The 23,624-nt window shown below is 46.8% G+C and overlaps 1 protein-coding gene across 1 annotated transcript in view; it reads left to right on the forward strand.

The window, feature by feature from the left end:
* The window catches only part of LOC113491400 (collagen alpha-1(VII) chain-like), a 142,906-nt gene that overhangs the window by 60,266 nt on the left and 59,016 nt on the right, over positions 1–23,624 (forward strand). The window contains exons 28-54 of the mRNA XM_026868298.1: positions 235–309; positions 602–682; positions 768–794; positions 2,286–2,330; positions 3,008–3,076; positions 3,193–3,279; positions 3,960–3,986; positions 4,156–4,209; positions 5,525–5,596; positions 6,193–6,252; positions 6,447–6,482; positions 8,957–8,992; positions 9,949–9,984; positions 10,291–10,326; positions 11,360–11,392; positions 12,626–12,697; positions 13,431–13,490; positions 14,348–14,383; positions 15,470–15,550; positions 16,437–16,472; positions 17,407–17,451; positions 17,731–17,802; positions 18,454–18,489; positions 18,618–18,653; positions 20,202–20,243; positions 22,086–22,139; positions 23,479–23,517. Coding sequence (XP_026724099.1) covers positions 235–309; positions 602–682; positions 768–794; positions 2,286–2,330; positions 3,008–3,076; positions 3,193–3,279; positions 3,960–3,986; positions 4,156–4,209; positions 5,525–5,596; positions 6,193–6,252; positions 6,447–6,482; positions 8,957–8,992; positions 9,949–9,984; positions 10,291–10,326; positions 11,360–11,392; positions 12,626–12,697; positions 13,431–13,490; positions 14,348–14,383; positions 15,470–15,550; positions 16,437–16,472; positions 17,407–17,451; positions 17,731–17,802; positions 18,454–18,489; positions 18,618–18,653; positions 20,202–20,243; positions 22,086–22,139; positions 23,479–23,517 — 1,383 coding nt within the window. The remainder of the gene's footprint in view (positions 1–234; positions 310–601; positions 683–767; positions 795–2,285; positions 2,331–3,007; positions 3,077–3,192; positions 3,280–3,959; positions 3,987–4,155; positions 4,210–5,524; positions 5,597–6,192; positions 6,253–6,446; positions 6,483–8,956; positions 8,993–9,948; positions 9,985–10,290; positions 10,327–11,359; positions 11,393–12,625; positions 12,698–13,430; positions 13,491–14,347; positions 14,384–15,469; positions 15,551–16,436; positions 16,473–17,406; positions 17,452–17,730; positions 17,803–18,453; positions 18,490–18,617; positions 18,654–20,201; positions 20,244–22,085; positions 22,140–23,478; positions 23,518–23,624) is intronic.

Consider the following 23,624-nt stretch of genomic DNA (forward strand, 5'->3'; position numbering starts at 1 on the left):
CAATTTCACTTCAGGCTGGAGGCAAAATAAGTAACATGACCTCCAAGGGACTTTAGATAGTCTGAGGATATGAACAGGTCTCCTGCATGGTCGACTTTGCTTCTTCCTTTTGTTGCATAAGCCAAGAAGTGTGCTAGTCTGTGTTTCATGGTCACTCTGGTTTGAGTATATTTGCCATCCTTTGGTGGATAATAATTGCCTGATCATTTGTTCTATTTTCCTTTTCCTTTCAAGAGCTTCAGGGGCTCACCAGCTCATGGAGGCTATGACCCATACAGCTTTACCACAAAGGGAGAGAAAGGAGAGCGGGTGAGTTCACTAGCATGAACCATCCGCTTGATTAATTAATATGCAACTAAATTATTAGAACCAAGGAAGAGATCCAACAAAGAATCATCTTCAGATCTTTTATATTGGTGTTTTGATATATCCTGCTCCATGCTGGCTTTGAAAATCAGGCAGAAGGGAACTAATGTGTGTGTGTTTGTGATGGCAATTGGGGATTGTCTCAAGCAGTACAGAAAACCAGTGCTGTGTGAAGCTGTTTGGGTTGGTGGGTCTGGGGCCATAACCTGCGTGCTGTTACTTTCCATGTGTTTAGGGTCTGCCTGGGAAGGATGGCATTCCTGGGCTGCCGGGCAGACCGGGGCGGACAGGTCCTCCTGGTCCCCCTGGAATCAGGGTATGTATTTGTTTTAACAAACTTTCTCAACGTGACAGTTCAGGGTGAACACGGCTCTCAAATCTCTCTCTCTCCTGTTCTGCAGGGTCTCCCTGGCATCCAGGGTGATACTGTAAGTATTTTGGTCGCAGCAAAGATCATCAATACAGCGAGACCTTTAGGATCTCCTTTGCTTTTAAAGCCTTTCAAAGGCCAGTTGTGCTGAGCAGGACAGGAAGCCCAAGTGACACATTTTGCCTTTATGAGGGGCTGGTGCCATCACCAAATAGCTCCAAAGGATTTTCGTTCTGTTCAGAGATCTGGCAAATAATACAACACAACATGGGAATATTTTTAACCAAATAACCCTCAGACATAGTCCAGGGACTATGAACTCCTATGTATCAGTCCTACTGCATAATGACCTGCAGCATCTTTTGCTCACACACTTCCCATACACGAATTGTTCGTGCAACACTTCAGAGCATTACTTGGAAAACATGCATTTAGCTAGACCGGCCAAACCTCATGTGCCCTTGTTTTTGCTGTACAAATTGCTCCATGCTGTTGATGTCACTGGTGATGGCACAGCTTTGCACACTAGATCAGCAGCCATGAATGTCCCTCCCCTGCTTTTAGCAGGGCTCTGTTAGTAGTCAGCTGTGTTAGAGCCAAGGGTGATTTAGCTGGTCAAAGAGCTGTATTGAGAATGGGCTGGTACCAAGGTGCCCAGGTCATCTGAGATGCCCTAGGATTTCCAAGGCAACCATGCAGGGCTGATAAATTATGGGTCTTGATGGACACTTCTGAATTGACAGCTGGAGACCGGGCAGGTATCAGAGAGCATCACAAATGACACAAGACACCATTGTGTGTGTAATTGAACAGACCCACTAACCTCTATTGGCTGCAGTGGGGTGTAAACATCAGCTCCTGTGCAGAAACAACATGTCAGTGGCACCATATTGAACTTAACTCCATCTTTTGGGCTCAATTCAGTTGCTTTGAGACCTCTTATGTCATTTGAGATGCACTTGTATTCCACCTGTCCTCCAGCTGATGCTCCAGAAGGACACAGGTCTCTAATAAATGTGTAAATGTCTGCCAGCCCTGTGCCTTGGCTACCTGGGAATATCTCAGCTATCCCAAGACACCATGTTTGGGCATCTGGATCAAACTGTCAGTGCCTGTGATGGGGTAGCACCTGTAACAAGGGTTGTGACATTTGTGAGCTGCGGTTTGCATGGATCACAGGAGTCCAACATGAACCACTGCAGCCACTGACTGCCCCTTCTGAGGCTGTTTACTTGCTTCTGGTGGATTAAATAAGCAGCAGTCCCCCATTCCTCACAGCATCCAATGGTGCTTGATTGTCACTACATCAGGTGTGCATCCTACACGCACCCTTCATTAGAGAAGGACATATAACACATTGTCTCCGTGGGTGACGCATACATGATTCTCATCAATAGTGGGACCAAAACCTGTTTTCATGACCACTTTAAAAGTGAATGAAATTTTATTAGAGATGGGTCTGAAACCTGAACACCCCACAATGATGGTCTTGTGGCTACTTTGCTGTTTAATGCTGCAGGATTTATTTTTATTTTTATTTCCATTCCAGGGATCTCCTGGCTATCCAGGACCAGTGGGGCCAAAAGGAGACAGAGTGAGTTTCATTCCTGGGTTTCACTGGGAAAAAGCTATTGTTTGCTCTGATCTCTCATTTCTAAGCACAGTGACCTTTGGTGAATATAAACTTCTGAGCTATATGTAACTAGCCCTACACTGCTAGTCTTCAGCTCGGGGAGATGTCCTTCAGCTTTGCTAGGAGGAATCTAATGTCTTTATGGAGAAAACTGCTCAGTCCTTATCACAGGCCTTTGGCACATCTAGGTTATTTGCAAAAGCAGGTAGCACTTAGTTGGGTCATTCAGCCTTTCTGAATTCCCACTATGAACCAGCCTGTCTGCCTATATTTAGGACACAAAACTGTCCCTCCCCCAAGGCTTAATGCATGTTCTTCCTCTTTCCTTGCATGCACCAGAGCTGTCTATATGGTTACAGGTCAGGGAACAGATCCTGCTGAAAGCCAACCTCCTTTTTTTCCCCCAGGATTAATTTTCTTCTGTGCCAATAAGCAAAGCTCATGTCATGGCCATGTGGTTTCTGGTACCTCTGCAAAAGAGTTGCTGCAAGAGTTTGGGTTTGCAGTGCAGGGAGGGGCTGTTTGGTTTTAAAGTTGTTTATGCTAATCATGGCATTTCCCCTAAGTCATGAAACTGCCTGCCTGCATCCAGACCTCCCAACTCAGCTGAGTGTGTTTCCTCCTCTCTGTGTGCACAGGGTGAACCAGGCTATGTCCTTGGAGGTGTGGAGGTGATTCCTGGCCAAAATAGGCAACCTGGCCCCCCAGTGAGTATCATACTCCAGGTGTGGTGGACCCTTCAGCCTCTCAAGGGCTGGCAGAGAAGCAAAGGGAGCTGGGAGAGAGCCCACATCCCTCCCTCTCCTGGTTCTCGTTGTTGCAGGGACAGAAAGGGCAGCCAGGTGTTCCTGGGGTGGCAGGACCACCAGGTTTACCAGGGCCACAGGGGCCACCAGGGATCTCCATCAAGGTGAGCATGGTTATTTGAAACATGGCTTTGTGATGTTGTACCACAGAAAGAGGAGACCCAGAATAGTCCACGATCCCTGGATACTCTGTTCAAAGGCCATGGGAACACACATTTATTCTGTCTCTCATGGGATTCTTCCATGGAGGCATAAAAGGAGGCACGCTGCAAAATGTTCTCATCATCAGGGCCCTGCTGTTCAACACAGTGGGACTCGATGGTGGAGCTTGGAAATGTTATGGTCAACCTTGTCTGACATGGGACTAGATTCAGTGACCACTAAGATTTTTCCAGCTCCAGGGCCCTAGAAGGATTGTTCAGCATCTGTAGTGAGATTCACAGGATCAGTTGTGCTATGCAGAGCCAAAACTGGACTGATGGTTGTCACCAAATATCTCTTTGCACTGGGAGTGGGTCAAAAAGTCTCATCAGACATCAGGAGACCTAAACTGCTCTCCTCTAACCCAAGGGTGGGGGTTGACACCAGATATTGCAGGTTCAGATGTCTGGGGCATGCAAGATAGCAGACACTTCTACTGAAGCTCTGTCTTCCCTTGAGGGTGGGAGTTTTGATGTCCAGGCTTGTCAGCCTGCAGGAACTTTTTTGCTGGGACTAAGTTTAGAGAGGACCTCCTCTCTAAATTACCACCCCATGGTAATTCTCCTTGTCCTTTGTGTTTCAGGGTGACCCAGGGGATTCAGGTGTCAGGGTAAGTACCTGAGATTGGTTTTCACTTTTGCATGTGATGAGAAGCCTTTTTAAAATTTATTATTTCTAAGCTGCCCAATAGGCTCTGGTTTCTGTACTTACCAGATGTCCTTCAAGACCCATTAAGGGCCGCTGGGACATGCAGTAAGACTGTCCTGTGCTTCATGCAGGGCCCTCGTGGGAGGAATGGCCTCAAGGGTGACAGAGGAGGCATGGGAGAGCCGGTGAGTGGTCCACTAATGGTCAGTTGCTGAGGAAGAGCTGCTGGCCACAGTGGGAAGGGGCCACTGGCCTCAGGATGCCCTCTGCCACGTGGGGTGGGTGTAGCGGGACGTCTACTGACAGTTCTCATCAGCCACCGCTCTGGGATGCCTCACTCTGCTGACAAGGGTTGTCAGATTAAGCATTTATCACTTTGTCAGCTTCATCCTGTTGACCTGTCACTCAGAAATTGCTGAAAGGGAAATGTTAGAAACCCATCAAAGACACGGATAACAGCCATTCATTTTGTCAAAAGCAAGGACATGCGTTTCCTCACGGCATGGAGCAAAGCCGTGAGAAGTGCTCACCGTGAGGATAAACTCTGTGGTGTAGTCAATCATGCTGGCAGATGATCAGAAATGTCACCCAATGAAGGCTACTCTGAAGTGACAGGGGTTCACCCTTGAGCCCCCACTATCTCCATCACCCATGGAGGAGCTGAGTGCAACCCTGCTCCTTCCCACATCCCACTCCCTGGTCTCAGGAGGATGGAGAAGAACTGAGGCAGGTCCAGAGGAGGGCATGAAGGTGGATCAAAAAGTAGGACAGCAATTGGACCAAGATTGTGGCAGTAGATTTGAGACAAACAAAAGGACGTGGTTCTTCACAGAGGTCCCACAAGGATATTTAGGCTGTAGAAAGTTTGAGTTCAAGGGGAGATGAGAGAAGAAAAAAAGTCCATGGAGGACTACTAAGAGTAAAAGAAACCATGTTTGGTTTGGGAAGTCCCTGCATTACAAATAGCTCAAACCTGAAAAATTATTCAGAGACTGTTCTTGCATCCTTCCCAAGGTGCCTATTACTCTCCATCATCATACTGGGTGCTTTTTTTCTGTTACCTTTGCTGTACTGCGGAGCTATATCCCACAGACCAGGTATTTCCATATGTCAAACTTCACCATTTCTACACCAGCAGCATTACTCCAGTCACCCTCTTACAGCAACACAGCCATGAAGAGCCAACAGAGAATGCACCCACTGCCAAATCAACATGGATACTCTAGGCTCTGTCTTCCCGTGTAACAGGCAAACTCATCTTTATTTTCTCTTCCTGAGTAAAACCAGTGATCCTTAGACTATTTGTGAGAAAAAAAGGAAATCTGGGGATACATAAACATCTCTATAAATCCGCAGTTGCAAAGGTACCATTAAGATGGGCACATCAGGATATACATTTCTCTGCTTGTGTTTCTGTAGACTTAAAAATAAGCTTTTTTCTTTAGTATGATTGGTAACAGTTTAGCAGAAAACGATTTGATGATGTGTCTTCCTTTTCAGGGGAAACCTGGCTTGCCGGGCCCTGTAGGGCTAGATGGTGTTCCTGGATTGCCTGGACCAAGAGGAGAAAAGGTCATTACTCGTATCCGATGCTTGCTGAATCCATCAGCCCAAGGAGGAACTGAGAATAGCTGAGACAAAGTAATAGCAGGGTAGACACTACAAATAAAGTGCAGACATGCAGGGATTTCCCCCCATTTCTCTCCACTCCCTGCTCATATGGTTTTGACTTTGTGCGTGGTAGAATGGACGCTCCATCTCCATCCAAGCCCTTGTTTTCCTCATAGTGCTCAACCCAGTGGAAGAACTTTGTGGTTCCTCCTATCAGGAGCAGTGTTTTCTCCCAAACAGAGCCCAAGCTCTTCATGCTCCCTGTCCCCTGGATAGGGCTGCTTCACTGAATCCACCACCTTGCTTCTAATGCTCACTGAAAACACCCACAGACCCTTGCTTTTAATACTCTCCTCCAAGTCATTGTTTGCACCTTGCCTGAAGGTTACTGGCTAGACATATGTCTTAACTGCATGCTTACAGAACAAATTTTTCCCCTCCTACTGTGCAGGATGGCCAAGAGCAGAGCTCTGAAGCAGGTAGCTGGGTAGAACATATCATTGTCTACAATTTTGGGGATCAGCTTTCTTGAGCGCAATGCTGTGCTTACCTTGCAGGGGATGACAGGAACTGGTATTCCTGGCACTGTTGGCCCAAAGGGAGAAGAAGGAAAGCAGGTGAGTTGGCAATTTTGCTTTGAACTTTGCAGGTGAACTCCCCTTGGAGGGCCCAGTGTTTCCAAAGTCACTCCAATACCTCTTTTTAAGGTTTTACTTGGAGGGAGCATCCTGTGGTTACAAATGGAAACAGTCACAGAAGGGATGACATTGAGTCTTAAATCTGAGCTTTCACTGTTTCTTCTGTTTTTCAGGGGGTGATGGGACCTCCAGGAGCAGCAGGACCTAAGGTGGGTACTGAAATTCTGAACTGAGTCTCTGTGCCTTGTACTCAGGTGCCAATGAAAGCGTGTAGCTCTAACCATCATCATAGGCTGTGGGAATGTTGACCCCTTACTCAAAAGCATCAAAAGGGAGTAATTTTGCACATCAGGAGTCACTGGCCTGTGGAAGTCATTGCTGCAGAGACCTGGAATAATAGCAAGATGCAGTATTTTTATCAAAGAATTAATGGCATTTTTGTGGCCAGTGAGACTCTGCAAAACTAGTAATTCATGTTAAATTTGGGGGAGGAGACACACCAGGGCTTGATCCCAACTCTGATGGGATGAAGACGGGGGAAGACGTAAGGAGCATATTGTCTCACATCTGCGTTCTGGACACCTTCCTCTGAACCTTCTAGGCCCAGACCCATTCTTACCTAATTAAATGTCTGAATCATATAATGTCATAGTGCCAGGATGCCTCTCTCAGTGAAGAAAGATGAGCCCTGTGAGAGGTCATACAGCCCATCCTGAAGTTTGAGTTTTCTTCTGGAAGTGCCCATCTCTTTCCAACTGTTGGGGAAAAAGAAAACCTTGACTTGACCAGTTCTCTCACCTTGCTTAAGAGCCTGGGGTTGGTGGGGAGGAATGATTTTGGTGTCTTGGTGCTGCCAGAGGAAAGGGACTGGACAAATGTAGCTCCATCCCCAATCTAGAAACTCTGCTGTGAACCCAGGGAAGATGATACATGGAAAGGACTGGTCAGGAAGGTACTCATGTCAGGGAGGAAGATTTTCTTGCAGATTGCTGCCTGTCTTCCAGCTCTCGCTACTCATGGAGATGTGGGAGTTCAACTCCAGGCCTTCTCCATGTCACAAAATACCTGGAAAGCTGCAGGTGCAGGAGGAATCGGTTGATCTTGGCATGTACAGGGACAATGGCTGTGGGAGGAAGGAGACTTTTTCCTGAGCCAGGAGAAATACCTCTCAGTTCAGGTTTGAGTGGATGTTTGCCTCTTTCTGGCTCAAGCTCATGTTGAAGTTTGACACCTGAGAAAGACTCGGGAAGGCTGAATTTTCCCTGGTATGGGGAGTGCCAGGCATGGGTTTGGGTGGTATGTAAGGCGTCTCAGCATGGTCCCAGGTTGTTATGGCTCTTGGAGGAGCAACCACTTAGGATTGGGTTGCACGGCTCTCTGCATACTCCCTTCTCCAGGTAACTCAGGATATACTCTTTGAGTTACTGCTGGTGGCCAAATGGATCTGAGCCACTGATTTATTTCATGTCATTAAGCTCAAAAATGTCCGTGTTGACCCCAAGATAAATTGTTTTCATACTTCCAAGAGAGGTAGAAAATGAAGGAAAAAAATAATATCCAAGGAAATGTTTCATTCAGCTCGAAATAAAGTGGTTTGCTTCCCTTTGCAGTAGTGCTTTCTTATTTCAAAAAAAAAAAAAAAAAAAAAAAAAAAAAAAAAAAAAAAAAAAAAAAAAAAAAAAAGTATTTAACATCTGTAAAGTCTTTGCAAGCGCTAACAGCCAGTTTGCTGCTCCTGTCTTGCCCTTTGCAAGAGCAAAGACCTCCTTGAATTGCCCAGTCCTGATCCACACAAATATAGGTCTGTGACTGGGTGTTTCATGGACTCCCCCTCAGAAAGAGCAAAATTTGGCAAGCTGCTCACTGGTGAGGTAACTGTTGACGTTGCCCAGTGAGCTCTTTATGAGATGACATCAGGTGGTGCAGGAGACAATCCCAGCTGCTCTCTTTTGCTTAAAGTTGGGCCAGGACCACCTGAGGAAGAACCAATTGAGCCAAGGGGGTGCCTCCAGATGAATCAAATCAGAATGAAGCTTTAAAAATTAAGATAAAAAAAAGAATGTATAAATATAGAACCCACTGTAACTGGCTCCTGGGATGGTATCTCACCTTGCTCCTCTTGGTTACCTCAGCCTCTGAGCTAAGCCTGGAGCCACCCCACAGCCCCAGACCTGCACGTTATCCATGCTGTAAACTCTCAACTTTTCCATGAGACTGTCTCATCTTCAGCTCTCAAGGTCCTTGGGAGGAAACAGTCTGATCAAGCTCAGGATAGTCCATATATAGTAATATATGTATATTAAATTATGTATTAGGTGGTGATAGAACTATATATAACTAAATATTATAATATGCATGCAATTTAATATTAGGCATTGTGTATACAGTAATATGATTATACAATAATCTGAACATATTCTAGATACTATACAGGTAATTAATATGCAAGATAGAAATGCATGGACCATATATATAACATATGCTATATACTACTTATGACATATATGTAAAAAACTTTATTTTTTCTTTTTTTTCTTTTTCCCTATATGCTTTTCCCCCCGCTTTCACAATTTCCAGTGGAGGGAACATGCTCAGCATGCTCTTCTGCAGCGTGCAAGCCTCCAGGCTCATCCTGCTCTGCCAGTGAAGCCTTGTCTTAACAAAAGCATCTTCTGTTTTCCAGGGTGACAAAGGGCAAGGTGGTGTTAAAGGGGAGAAGGTGAGACTGGCCAGCACTGGAGCACAGAGTAGGATGGGAAGAAGTGCTGGCTCTGGTTTTGGGCTCAGGACACAGCAGTTGAGGTATCTGGTTGGAGATGCAGAGGGAGGGAATTTGAGGCCCCACCAAAGGCTTCTCCCAGTCTGACCAGACATAACTGGGCCACGTAGCTCCACGCCACATAACTGCAAGGTTCAGGAGCTTGCTGCTGCTGAAGGATCAACCATGCATGGGGAGACCTTGCAGCAATGGTAAATCCCCAGGAGAGTCTGTGGCTAGCGAGCACTGACAAACAAACCTTGAATACCCTTTGCCACTCCGTACTGAGTATTCACAGGTTTGCTTTTATTGAGCTATATTTCAGGTTTGCTGTTTTTACAGCTCCCCCAGCTGCACTTGTTCTGTACATGCATCTGATTATAGCTTCAAAGATCAAAAGAGACAGCAGCATTTTTTTTCTAATAGCTACGGTAGTGAAAAATGGAAATAGGCTGTCGTTCTTCCTCGAGGCAGTGTACCTTGCAGAAGCAAGGCCCTGCAGGCATTGTGGGTATGTGTACTTGTAGCTTCCTGCTCTGAGCAGCATCCTTGGCCTGGGTTAGGCAAAACACTGACCTGGTCTGGTACCTCCCATGCATCTCGTGGCTGTTTTCAGGCCTTTTGTTGCTTGCAAAGGACCATCTTGGATAGTTTTACCCAGGATGAGAGCTTGCAGCTCTGTGCTTGGTCTCCTGGTAGAGGGCAGCCAGGCATACTAGAGATAGGCATGGGAATTTCCATCTCTCACCCAAGAGCCCTTACAGCTGTCTGGCAGAGGTGTCTTGTAATCAGTGAAAAATTAGGCTGAAGGGCTTCCTCCCTCTCTCCCTCTGGCTGAGAGCTTCTCACTACAACAGAGACCAGAAGTGCTGAATCTATTTTCAGTCTGGTGGAAATTCTCTTCTGATGTCTTACAGGGACTCCCAGGACCTCCAGGGCAGAAGGGAGACCAAGTAAGTCAAACAGTACAAGAACAACATGTTTCACTAGCTCAGGCAAAGATGTCCTGACTTTCCCCAGCTTGTTCATGTGTGCAGCTCTTGCAAGTGCAGTTGAGTGTGTTTATGGGAAGCCTACACAGAGATGAAGCCAGCAGGGACGCTCTTGGGCTTCACCACAAGCTCAACATCTCCTCTCTGTTTTGCTCTTGTGCTTCTGAGATGAGTTTTGAACTGTTTTAAGGAATGGATGGGGGAGAGCAATGAGCAGAAATTTTCCATTGCCCCATATTGCTCATTTTATGTCCTCTTGCCTTGCAGGGGAACCCAGGATTTCCAGGTGCTCCAGCTATGGGGGTAACTATGAGTGGATTGCAGCCCTTCTTGTGCGATAGCCATGCAGCATCACTGCCAGTAGTGCCAGTAGACCAAGAACCAAGGGAGATGTGTCCCACTAAACTGCAGGAAGAACTAATGGACCTTTTCTTTGACCCTCCAGACAACTATGTCTTCTGGTTGCTTACTCCACTTCTTGTATTCCCAGCCCTGCACTATAGTTGCCCACTGGCTCCTCAAAGGAGCTTCACTGCTGTGCAGGAAACATAAGGATAAGGCCTTCCCACCATTGAATCCCTGTACTCCAGGCCTGTCCCCCATTCCACCTCCCCATTCACAGTGGGGCTGTGCTGGTCCCTATGCTGCTGATGGGTCTTATTTGCCTCATTCCCATGTGGAAACTGGGCTTCTACAGCCTCCTTTTCATGTCCTTCCAAATACTAGGGCAGCTTTAAGGAGAAACCTTGGTGGTGGCCACCTCTGCATGCCCCACAGCATTGCTGCAAGGGCCATGGGAGCAGTTGGAGGTTGCCCTAAGGACTGAAACCCACCACCAGGACAGACTGATGTGTCCTGGAGGATGCCTGAATGAGCAGGGTACCTTGGGATTCTTTCCTAGCAATGCTGACAGAATTGTGTTGGAGACACAAGGGAGGAAGACAGCTCTGTAGCCCCTAAACCCAACTCAAGGCTGCTCCTCAGGGTTGTAATGCAAGTCATTCCCATTCATGGCTGCCCCAAGGTTGGTCCTTGGTGTGTTAGCAAAGGCTGCAGCAGCTATCTGCCAATTACTCCATGCATGTAATCGTTCAGTTCCATCCCTGGAGCTAAAACCCAGTGAAGTTTGTGGGATTCTTCAAGCTTCAGTGGGTTTGGCATTTGGATTGTAGCTCTTTCTGGGATTTTATGACGCAGTGCACGTGATGGGTTTCCTATCCCATAGCAAGGCTGAGATTATCTTGCTTTGAAAAGAATGTGAATAGACTCTACTTTGAAATTGAGTTTTTTTTTTCCCAAATAAGTGAGCATTTCTGTGATTTCTTTTTATCCTCAGGTTTTGGGACCTCCAGGCAAGAAAGGTGTCAGGGTAAGTCCATTAATTAGCACTTCTTGAAACTTAGATGAGATTTTTTGCATGAAAAAAGTGAGGGCTGGACTGTGTTTCACAATCTGGATCATATCCCCCTTGTAATTGACTGAACAGGAGAGGTTGGAAAAGTAGCAATAGTCTTGCCCTGCTGATATTTCTTTTGCTTTTATTAACATTTTGTGCCTGTCATTCTCTTTCTAGCCCCAGTCTGTGGGGAAATTTAGGATTTCCATGTGCTAGTTTTAAAAGGCAGAGATCACTGAAGCACAGATCCAGCCCACTCACAGAAGCTACTTCCCAGCCAAGGGGCACATTGACATAAAATCAAAGCACAGCTGAGGCTGGAAGGGACTTCTGGAGGTCTCTAGTCCCACCTCTTGCTCAAAACAGAGCCAGCTTTAAAGCTGGGTCAGGTTGTTCACGACCTTGTGTGCTGAGCATTTCCACAGATGGAGATTTCCCCACCTCTCTGGGACCCTGACCTGGTGTTTGTCCTTCCTGTGACTGGAGGAAATTGAATTTCTCAAACCAGGGAGATCTCTGAGACAGAGCTGATCCCTGACTATGTTGTCCATATTGTACAGCTGCTTTATAGCACAGTGGATATAGTTCACTTTTGCAGTGGCCTCATGGTGCAAAATGGCCTGGAATATCTTCATTTTTTAATTCTTGATAGCTCATTTTCAACCTTCAGTAAAATAAAAGATCTCCCTTATCCATGTAAGGAGTATCGACTGCAGGAATAAGTCCTCCTGGATTTTTGATGGCTGACATTCATGAAATCCCTACAGTGCTTCATACCTCCCCTCACCCCTTAGTGACAGTGACTTTTGTCCTTTTTGCTGGCCTTGGACGTTGGAGCCACACCCCTTATTGGACTTATTGTTTAGGCTGCTTAGTGCTGGTTATCAAAAATGTTTCCTTTTAGGTTGGTAGTGGCCTGAGACCTGAATTTTATCCTGCTCATACTATAAATGCACACGTGATGCTTTACAGTATACAAGTTGCATGGCTGGAGAGGGTGTAACTACTGTGATGGGGTTTGTATGGTAGAAGACCAAGTACCACAGAAAAGGCTTCCGTGTAAACCCAAAGATGGGTGGATGAGTGGATTTGGCAAGGGAATGGTTTTCAGAGTGTATTAGGTGTGCAAAATGCAGGTCTAGGCAGCCGCAAGAACAGGGTTTGTCTCCATGATAGTATCAGCCTTGGGAATGTCTTTATTCACAGGGAGATATTGGGCCAACAGGGGCCCTGGGACCACAAGGAAACAAAGGAATACAAGGGGACAAAGGAGAGAAGGTAATGCACTTGCTTTTCTTGGCACATCCTTTAAGGGTAGAAAGTTTTGTTTGTGTCCACAAAGGAAGCTCTGAAGCAGATCAAATTCCTTCCTGAGTCAGAGAGAGATGCAGAGTTACGGATGCTCAGCTCACCCAGCTTCCCATGGTTGATGAAAATGCTTAGGGTCTGCTCTTTTTTTGCTAGCTTCAGATGTGGAGATTGATGTGCTGAGCTTGGAAGCTGCTCTGGCAAGACACTGTATCTCCCTCTGCATCTTGCCTGGCACCAAACACAGCATTTGGCAACTAAGTCCCAGCAGTTACAACAAGGATGGGAAGCAGGTTGATCCTTGAGGGGGCTGCAAAGTGGTGGTGGAATGGAGACTGCTAACAGCATGGCACAGGACATGTTCCTGAGAGTGAAATAATGAGAGGAGCAGGGTCATGCCTCCACAGTTTGTGCATAGTGATGGAAGAATTGCAGCCAAGATCTGCAAGATTGGGCTGGGGAAACTGAGGCATGTGCTGGGTTCACCAAATAACCCTCTAGTGAAAGTTGGGTCTCCATGACAGCATCTCTCAGAGGTGGCAGCAAATGTGGTTAGGAGGGATGTGATGAAATCAAGAGGGAATCTGGGACATGGGACTAGCACAGGGTTTGGCCCTAGCTGTCTCTGTTGTACGTAGAGGTGCAGAGAGGAAAAGCTCCCCAAGCTTTACGCTGAGACACGCATCATCATTTATTTTTGCAGGGAAGTCCAGGTTTTGGCATTCCTGGTCAGCCTGGGCTGAAGGGAGATCCAGGCGACAGGGTGAGTGGGGCAACGTGCTGGATGTGGAAAGGGGAGGCCTAAGGAGGCAAATCAGGAGGTTCAGAGACAAAATCTGTCACCTCCATGCATGTGAGTTTGCTGGTCTTCACCCACAGAACCTGTCACCAGCAAATTAATAGTGGGATGGTGACAAAGAGTTGGGACGTTACCCTGTGGTTGGTGAACCCACGGTGGTCTTGTGTGATGGGGTAGTTCACACCTGTCTGTGGAAGACAGCGTTAAGCGGGGGCCTCTCCAAAATGCAGAGAGGATTGCTTCTGAGTCTGAAGAAAACACAGGTGGTCAATGCTCAGCTGGTAATTCTGTGATCAGCAAAGCCAAGGGAGCCCCATTTCCAATTGCTTTGTGTACTGAAGGTGAACTTGACCTTTATCTTGCTGACTTTTGTGTCTAAGAAGGTGCAAGCTTCTGGTGGCTCCCACGTGAATTCACTGATGTATAGTAAGGGTTGGGTTAATGCCTCAGTGTTCCCTCTTAAGAGGATATTAATAGTCTCTTTCATTTTAAACCAGAAAAAAGCTTGCAAAATCTAACAGCTTTGAGGTCCCCACCCCTCTATCAAAGCTAGTCATCAAAATATTAAAGGTTTCACAGTGGGGAAGACGTGTATCTAGACAGCATGTGCTTACAGCCGTCCCTCTTCTCGTAGGACACAACCCCCTTTTCCCTCCTTTGCATTTTACTACAGTTTCCGCTGCTAATACCTGCAATCAAAGAGCAGCTTTGCAGCACTGAATGTGATGTTTACACCCTTTAGATACATCAGAGGACCCTCACCTGAGATTGTTCGACCTGTATCATTCTTGTTGTGTGATTAATGGTCTGTATTTCTGCAGGGAAACGTAGGTTTGTCTGGCAAACCAGGTCAGAAGGTGAGTCTCTGCAGTGATGGCAACACATAAACCGGTGTCTGATGCCTGTGTCACCCAAAGCAACTGGAGTCAGTGGGATTTTATCTTTGCCATGGGGCTAGTGTTGAGACATAGGGAGTGTTCAAAAGCTGAAAGATCTGAGCAAATCCTGCTTTGCTGGAGTGTCCGTATGCAGACATGCATAGACAAACAATTAAAAGATGCAACAAATGAGGCCTTAAAGAATTCTGCAAATCCCAGCCTGTAGGATTTCTCCTAGCAAGGATTGAAAACCAGTCCAGAGAGGTCTGGAAAACATCCCAAATGTGGCGTTTCTTCAGCGAATCTGTCTTGCTGTGTACATTTCTCAAACAGCGTTTCTCCTCAGGCTATGGATTTGGGAAATGATACAGCATGATAGATAGCCCAACGAGCAGAATATTTAGGCTAGATCAGCTTCATGGCCATGGAGAAATTGGATGTCAAAAGAGATAAATGAGATGCATCCAAGACAGGCTGTGTTAACAAGATGTGTTAATGCAGTTGCAAAGTGGAGAAGGCAGCAAGAGGTATTTTTGGGTTGGGACAAAGCATGGCGAGGTGGTTGAGTGATGAGGAAGATTTCTGTTGTACGAACTTCAAACAGCAGATGCACAGGTACCCATCCATGACAGCTCAACTGATTTTACATGGGAGTAGAAGTTAAAACATGGAGGGAGAACTGACCCTGTTTACACCACTCTCTCAAGACTGGACCCATCTCCTGCGTCTCCACTAATGGGCCATCTTGTTTGAGCTGCAAAGCTTCCTGGCAGTGGAGAACCTCGGAAGAGTCTGTCCTGCAGCGTTGGCCAAGGCTGCTCATGGGATGGAGATGGACCTCATTAGACATGGACGCTGTTCAGCCTGTCCCACTAAGGAAACACCATGAGCACAGTCCTTCCTAGCACAGGGTAGATGCTCTGAGCCCAAGCTTCAGCCCGCAGTGTAGAAGCAATTGCACAGCCATGGGGCCTGGCACGCTGTCTGAATCCACCCCGCAATGTCTAAAATGTGAGGATTATGAAATGCAGAAGAGGAATGTAACAACAGTCTTGTTTTCTTTAGGGAGATATAGGTCTGAAGGGAGAGAAAGGTGAACCAGGATTACCTGGGAAACCAGGCAAGACCGGACTAAGAGGTAAAGATGTAAGTAGAAGCTAACAGTCCAGTCATGGTGAACCCCTTGGTGTGCCACCCTGTACCAAGCTAACAACCCCGGGTTATGGCCTTGCAGTAACAAGTAGGAACAAGTGACAAGATGGTACCAGTCAGAAACATGCATGTTCTACAAGTCTGGTTGGGGAAGAGACCAATCTCAGCACAATGGTCAACAAACGAGACCGGACAAACTACCTCTAATTAGGCTCATCAAGGGATATAACTTCTCGTTTGCTCTGTCCACTCTTTCATTGCAAGTGAGAAGGTACATCCTTTACAGATGGACGTTAGGGTGTGCTTTAAGCTGTGTTTAGAGGTTGAGTCTCTTTACCCTTGGTCTGGGAGGAACAAGTGTGTGGCACCATGGTATTTGTGTTACACTGTCTGGATGCATCATTTCTCACGTGTTATTCAACATCATGGCTTTTTGTCATTGAGTCATCTCTGTCTGATGTGAACTAGCACAACGTGCAGCCACAACAGCCCTGAAGGGCTTGCTTTTGGTTTTAGGGCATAATAATTCCCTCTTATGACCAAACAAGGCCCCTTAAAAGCGTCATAAATGGCTTCTGAAAAGCTTTTCCTAACCACAGTCAGTGAAGACTTTTCTTCAGCTCAAAGGGCTGATTTGATCCCCGAATACCAAGTGGGATAGGATCACCAAGGGAAGTCTTGAGAAAAAAGAAGCAGCTGTGTTTCTGATCCTGAAGCACTGCTGCCCAACACTTCAGAGTCACTGGTGATGCCCACCACCCCTGACTTCAGAGTCGCCGGGGATTTCAGAATAACAGCTCTTAACCTGAGTAGGAAACTAGGGTAAAAAACTTGGGTCAGAGGTGGAATTGTAACCTAGCACTTTCGCATTGTGTTGTAGGGAGAACCAGGGAAGAAAGGCACCTCTGGGACCAAGGTAATCAGTGCCTACACCTTCCAGAGTTACGTATCTCCCAAACACGGCAGGCTCACCCCCAGCTGGAGCTCGGGGGACAGCGGTGTAGGAGAAGGGCTGCACTGAGTTAGGGTGAAGGTCTACCCGTCCCACCGTCTCACCTCCAGGAGTGACCCACTTCCCTGGAGGTCCTGGGAACCATGCAAAAGTAGGATGTCCTGTGTGACAGGTGATGTCTTATGGGTTTGATAGCTCTTGGTAGATTTTGCTGCTACAAATTTAGTCACCCCACATGAACCTTTAACACCCTCAAACCCTCTGGGCAAGGCGTTGCACAGGTTGGTTAAGCAGCAGCTGGAGAAACACCCCCTTTGATTGGTTTTGAAGCTGATCCCTGTTCGTTTTATTTCCTGTTGACTTGTCCTTAGGTTGGATGAGACTACGAAAAATCATCTTCATCTTGCCCTTGGTTTTTCTTTCTCTTATTTTAGCTTTGGTTTCATCTTCCAAAGCTAAAGGCTGAAAAAGAAAGGACGAAAAAGAACTAAACTCTGGGGTTTGGGGAGATTGTTTTATATGCTCTGCAGGAGATGCAGAGAACAGCTTGCCACAAATAATAGCAAGGTTTGGTGGAAATAACATAATTTTCCTCTTAAATATGAGTATTGTACTGTCACCCTACTTCTTCTGCCCTATTTATTTCATTTATGAGACTGTTCTAAACCACTACCACTAGTTTAAGACGTCTCAGTTGACCACAGTTGACTGCCTTGCTACCGGCTTTCCAAGCATTACACAATGCCAAAGAGGAGAGCATTAGAGCCACTGGAATGGTAGGTGGACTTGGTTTGCCTTTAAACTGGGTCCTCCAGGTGTAACTGCAGTATAACTATCATCGATGAAGGTTCAACCTGATGGAAGCAAGCTTTTAAAAGCTCTTACTTCTCTCTTTTAGGGAGAAGCTGGTGTCCCTGGAGAACCAGGAGAGAGAGGAATCAGGGTAATAATTGCAATTATAATAATTTTCTGCCCAGGGGAGTGGTGGGGCTTCAGGAGAGGCTGCTCTGCTGCTGCCCAAGCGCCCCTGGTCTGGGCAGGAGGAGCAGACTTCCTTCTCCATCCCAACAAGACTCCCCACTTAGAAATGTCCATGTGCAAATATTTCTTTCCTGGGGGAAAAATCATAGGGTGGGGTAGGTTTCTTTTGCTGTTTGCTTTACTCTTTTGAGTTGCTGGACATGCTCTATTTCTGATTGCTTCTCCTAATAATTTCTTGCAGGGACCACCTGGACTCCCAGGCCGGCCTGGAGAGCAGGGGATAAAGGGCGATACAGGACAGCCTGGGAAGGATGTAAGGCAATCCCTGAAGGAGCAGTTGAGAGAGGGAGAACTTGGGATAGTGCAGTACTAGTCAAAGAAACAACCGTATTTTTTTCTGTCTTACAGCCTGTGAGGCATATAGAAAGCTCTCTCTCCTGGGGAGGGGGTCTCCTCTTCAAAGGGAGGATTAGGGCTGTTTCTCCTTTTTTGTTTGATTAGCTAGAGTACAGGATTAGCAGGATTCTGCACTGGCAGGTTTGGAGTGTGTAAAACTTCCCCAGCCCCACACTGGTGGAAACAAAACGCTTAATGCTTTCTCAATCTGGTGAGGAAGGAAGGAAAACAATGCACTTACACTCTGTCTGTCTGATCTCCCTCTAATAGCTTTGGAAAACACTAAAACCAGACATGGTGCTTCTACAAACTTTATGAAACTGAGCAGCTGACTTGAGGAAAGTCCCTAATGAGCCTACCCACTGAGGAAGAGGCTAATCATCTCTCACCCCTTATTAAATATTAGAGAACTCCTCCACAGGAGAGATGTTGAAATCCAGATTTCATTAGCTCAGCTGCTTAAAGATGGGCTTGTTAGTCCATGGGATGCTGAGCTGGAAGAGAGTGGAGACTGCTGAGAGCCCTTACCACAGCTTGTTCTCATCCTGCCTTTCTCTCCACCTCCTAGGGAATCACTGGAGAGAAGGGAGACAAGGGCGAATCTGTAGGTTTGCACATTCCCATTTATAACCTTGCATGAGAGAGAGTCTGTTTTGGGGGCTAAAAAGTTGAATTTCACCACTTACTATTTTTTTTGGGGGGTGGGGCTATGGGGGTGTTGTATCTTCATAGGGTGAACCTGGGCTGCCTGGGACTCCTGGAAGCATTGTGAGTAACACCTACTTATGTTGATTTACACAATGGTTCAAGGGCACGGGGTATGTTGACATTTATCACGAATCCTGGATACCGTGGAGGACACATTGACAGAACTTACTGCTTTTAATAGTGCATGTTGTAGAGTGGATTTTCCTCCTAGCCTTATCAATGGTGCAAAACAATGCAGTTAGCTCCCACCCCATGAATCCCACCCCAAATGGCTTGTTATTGATGCTGCAAGACGACTGTGACACAGAAGAGACTAAAAGCAGCTATGAACCCACCTGATGCCTGTAATCAAGGCATCTGGGCTCCTTCTATAGTCAAGACAGAGACGGATGCCTTCCAGGAAAGGTGCTCAGGCAGATGGGATGACTCGTGCTCAGGACTCTCCTGTGCCTTTGCATGGAGTTTTCCTTGGGATGAAAGGCCTAACATCAACTTGGGTCAGATGAAGAGTGAGCAACTCAACCCGGTCTCAACAAAAACAAGGCTGGAAAAGATTTTGAGAGGTTATTTAGGTGATCAGGAAGGTGTTTCAGCACATGAATGTGCAAGGAGGCATTTTTCCACCCTGTTGTGCTTCAATGGAAGCAAAGCCAGCCCAGTGCAACCTCTGCCCTAGAACCAGGAGCCACAGTGTCTCAGGAGAGCTGTGCAAGACTTTATCTTCCATACCCAGGGGTGAGGTATTAGTAGGAGCTGAGTAAGAGGCTTCTTCAGACTGGGCAAAATGGTACCAACCACCTTCAGCAGTATCATTCCTGTACAAACCAGTGATTTCCAGTGACTTCAGAGCTCAGGACAAGCCAAGAGCAAGGAGTCAGTGCCTGCTGGTGATGCCTCTCTCCATATATTGCAGATCTCCACCCCCAGCCGTACCAAAATGCTGTTTGAAACCACCCCATTTTGTGATCCCAGCCCCATTTTCAGTTTTTGTTATCTACTGGGATTCCTGTTCACTTGTCTCTTGTGTATTCTGCACTACTTGAACTCGGAACTCCGGTGTGTTTGGGTGTGGGACATGGGGATACCAAGCACCCCCTGTTCCCTTTAAACTAGCAAGAGCCTTGTTGTTTCAGAGTATGGCAAGATCCTCCTCTGCTAATGCATAACCATCTCAGTCCATCACTCAGCCAGGTCCTCTTAGGGTTCAGAAGGCTTGTTCTCACTCATGCAGTTACTCAACCAGCTACTCAAATACCCATTAAATGCCCATGGCAAAGGGGGACCAACACAATGTCCTGAGCAGCAGGGAAGTGTGTGACCCCAGTTCCCATGGAGAGGGACTTCACTGGAAATGTAGGTACTAACACCAACATCACAACCACCCTGAATCTCTCGGAGAGCAAAGATGCTGCACCAGCTCCCTGTTGGTTTGAGTCCAAACAGAACAGGTTCAGGTTGCTGGCTGATTTGGGAGAAAGCATCTGGCGCTCAGCCCGTAAACAAGGGCTAATGGGGATAAAAGGCACATGGAGGTGAGAGCTTGTATCAAAGACTTCATCCTTCACTTTGTGAGCAAGGTTTTTTTTCCTTTTTTTTTTTTTTTTTCAGGTATCTTCTCTGGAGAACACCATCACCCTGAAAGGCGACAAGGTAAGATCTCCTTGCTGAAGATGATGTGTATTGAAGCTGAATACGTGATTATTTTGCACATGCTGTGTATTTTGTAGCTTCATTACAAGGCAAAGTCTGCAGACATAGCCCCAAACTCCCAAGTTCCTTAAGGAAATTCTGCTGTTCCCACCTCCAACTACGAAAGTCCTCCAAACACAGTGCATCGTTGGCTGCTTTGCTGAAAGGGGATGACTTGGATGCTGGAATAACTCTTATAGTTTGTCCAGACCAATGAGCCTATTGCTATTACAGAAGCTCCTTGTTATAGCAACAACTCTGTTTGTGGGTAGGTTTGGAAGAGCTTTTATTTAGTGCCAGCACTTGGATCACAGTAGCATGGACCCAGCACAGATGGAAATTCTGGCGATAGGAAATGGCAGAGACAGATTCACTGGGGGTTTTTTCAGCCCTGTAAAAAAGATCACTGAAAATATTACTGAACCCCTCATGACTTCAGGCCAATCTGCCTAAATCCTATCTGGGGGATGCCCTGTGGGAATTAAGAATTGGTGGTTAGGAAAAATGTAAACTGACCTTTAGGTTAGAAGAATGATTGTAGATAAATGAGGCAACGCTATGGAACACCATGTTGTGAGCATGGAGAAGCACCAGGTTGGAACACCACCTGCTGAGCGTGTGTTCAGCAAACAGACACAATCTGAAGGTCAGTAGGATGGAGAAGTGGAGATGAAACTGTGTAAACATTTGGTAATAAATTGGGAGCTTGCATACAGTGTGGCAGCATTTGCTCTTGGCAGTGCTCCCCCTTCAACAAACTTGAGTGAGTTGGTCGTGATTCAGCACGTAGCCCCGATCCCAAATGGCCCAAGACTGGTAATGCCCAAGTCGTGATCAGTATCAGAGCAGCTCCTTACCTGCTCCCACCCCTCTTCCAATGGTCTGTTTAGCAAAGCAGACGCCAAAGAAATGCAGCTTTGGCTGCACGCAAACCACAGTGCCACATGCAGCACCATCTCCAACCCTGTGCAGCAACAGAAGTGGAGTAATTTGAGTAATCAAAGCACACAATAAGATTAAAAATGTATTTAGTTGCCTTCTCTCCCTCCTTCACTTTAACAAGGTTTGTGAGTTGGCTGTTTATTTTGTGAACCTTGCAGCTCGGGACAGGGAAGGACACGAGGCAGACGTGGAAGAGGCAGACCAGCCCCAGCATCAATTTCTACTACATTTTGCTGTGCTGGGAGAAAAGGCTCATTCAGAGAGGTGCAGAGTGTATATCTAGATGGGTTCTTTGCAGGCAGAGCTGGTCCGGCCCTGCCACTTCTCTGATTTACCTGCAGAACTCGTGAGTCCTGAGTCACAGGCAAAGCAGATGGCTGTGGGAGAACAAGAGCTGCAAGCAATTTCGCTGTGCGTCTGTCATCTCCCCAAACCCCACTTAAAGCATCTAGTCCCGGGCTTTACTAAAGAAATGGTGTTGCTTCATCAGCCAAGCTGTGATGGCGGGGAAATAAGAGGCAAAGTTTTGATTGCAAGGAGATGTAATATTGTTATTAGTCCTCATAGGGTAGCAGGGGAAAAAAGAAACACAGAAAAGGTCTCGGGGACATGAGCCCTTCTTTAATTCTGAAGCAGAAGGAGCATGTTTCAAGTGAAGAGCATTGTTGCTCCAAATCTAATTGTGTGAATCGGTGAGACAGTTACAAGGAAAGGCTGGCTAGTCCATCTGGAAGAGATGATGTTAGTCTGGGTCCAGCATGGGCCAGCACATGAGAAATACCACAATGCATGATGAAACCATCATTTCCCCTGAGAATTTTAGAGGGGACAAAGAACTTACATGTTTCTGCTGGCTTACAGGGGGATCGTGGGAAGGATGGCTTGAAAGGTGAAAGAGGTCCTCCAGGCCCAAAGGTATGTCCTGACTGCATGGAGGCATCTTTGTGTCGATGCCATTATGTTGGGCTGACCAGAGGGGGAGATCACCCATCTCAGATCTCTTCTGACCCCCTAAAAGGTTGGGTTTTCAAAGCAGAGTTTCTGAGATGGTCTCATAAACTTGTGGTTGCAGTGATGCTGTAGTTCTACAACTCCATTAAACAGATACACGAAAGATACTGTTCAGGAGTTGGATGGGATAAATTTTTAGAATGTTCAGTGTTGTTTCCTTACTTTCCTCCAACCTGCAAGCTGAAGAGCACATTAGAAAGGGATGGAAGAAGAAATGGCTTCTGATACCACACACATCCAGAGATCTTTAGAGGTGGGACCAACTCCTTCAACTAATGGAGAGGAAAATACTGCAGAAGGCAGCATCAACAGGGTAGATCTCCTGACTGGTATGAGATCTGGGTCTTTGCAAAGGCAAGGACTTATCCAGGCAACATGCATGGGCTGTGCCTTAGACATACCCAGTTTGGCCAGTGCAGCCCACACTGTGGCTCCTTCAACCCAGCACATCTTGCCGTGAAGATGCAGTGCTGTCAGGGCCTTCCTGGCGCCCTTCATTCCACCGGAATCTGTCGATACAGAAACCAGATTTCAGTGAAATGAAGCCCATCAGAGAGGCAGGTCAGTCCCCGCCTCAGCAGACGTTCCTCGGCTCAGCGCTGGACCTCCCAAGCTGTTGCAGCTCATCTGTAGTTTCATCTGTGGTGGTGGCCCAGGATCACTCACCCGGAGAGTGTCACCATTCTGGGCAAGGAGAGATGGACAGCCCATCTATGCAACTTGATGTTGGGAGTCCAACCCGTTGGAGATACTTATCCCAGACCACATGTGGCAGTAGGGAGGGCCACCAGCACCATGGCCACCTCCAGAAGGGACCACCAACCATGGGGGCACCTTGGCCATCCTCCTCCTTGCTGCTACCTCTGCACAGCAGTGACAGCATTGGTGGCATTGAGGGGCCTCAAAAACCTTTGCTTTTTGACACACTCTGCATGGCCAAGAAATGGAGAAGGGGATGGTGCAAAGCTCTGATCCAAGCCTCACTTTGATGATGGTCTGGTCCAGGCCTGCCCTATGAATTGCAGCCAGCAGCTGTGTCCAATGGAGGAGTGAAGGAGCCCATTGAGGAGGGTGGGATGCAAACTCCCTCTCTGAGCCGACGGGGATTTGTCTGGAGTCACAGTGCAAGCTGATAGCAGAGTAAGGGCCAGATATGTGGCTCTTGCCCCTCCTCAAGAGCTCCTCTTCTTGTTGTTCATTGGGATAATGACTTAATTAATGAGTTGTTCTTGTTCATTTGAAGGGAGAACCTGGTCCACCAGGCAAAGGAGTGGAAATGAAGGTAAGTAAAATAAAAATTACAGAGCATATTAACGTTGTAAACACCTTCCTCTCTGTCTGGGGTGGGGATGGCAGAGGGAATCCAGTGTGTGCCCCCAGGCTTAGCCA

Source organism: Athene cunicularia, assembly GCF_003259725.1.
Source record: "Athene cunicularia isolate RWA chromosome 1 unlocalized genomic scaffold, athCun1 chr1_part2, whole genome shotgun sequence".
Taxonomy (NCBI): Eukaryota; Metazoa; Chordata; class Aves; order Strigiformes; family Strigidae; genus Athene; species Athene cunicularia.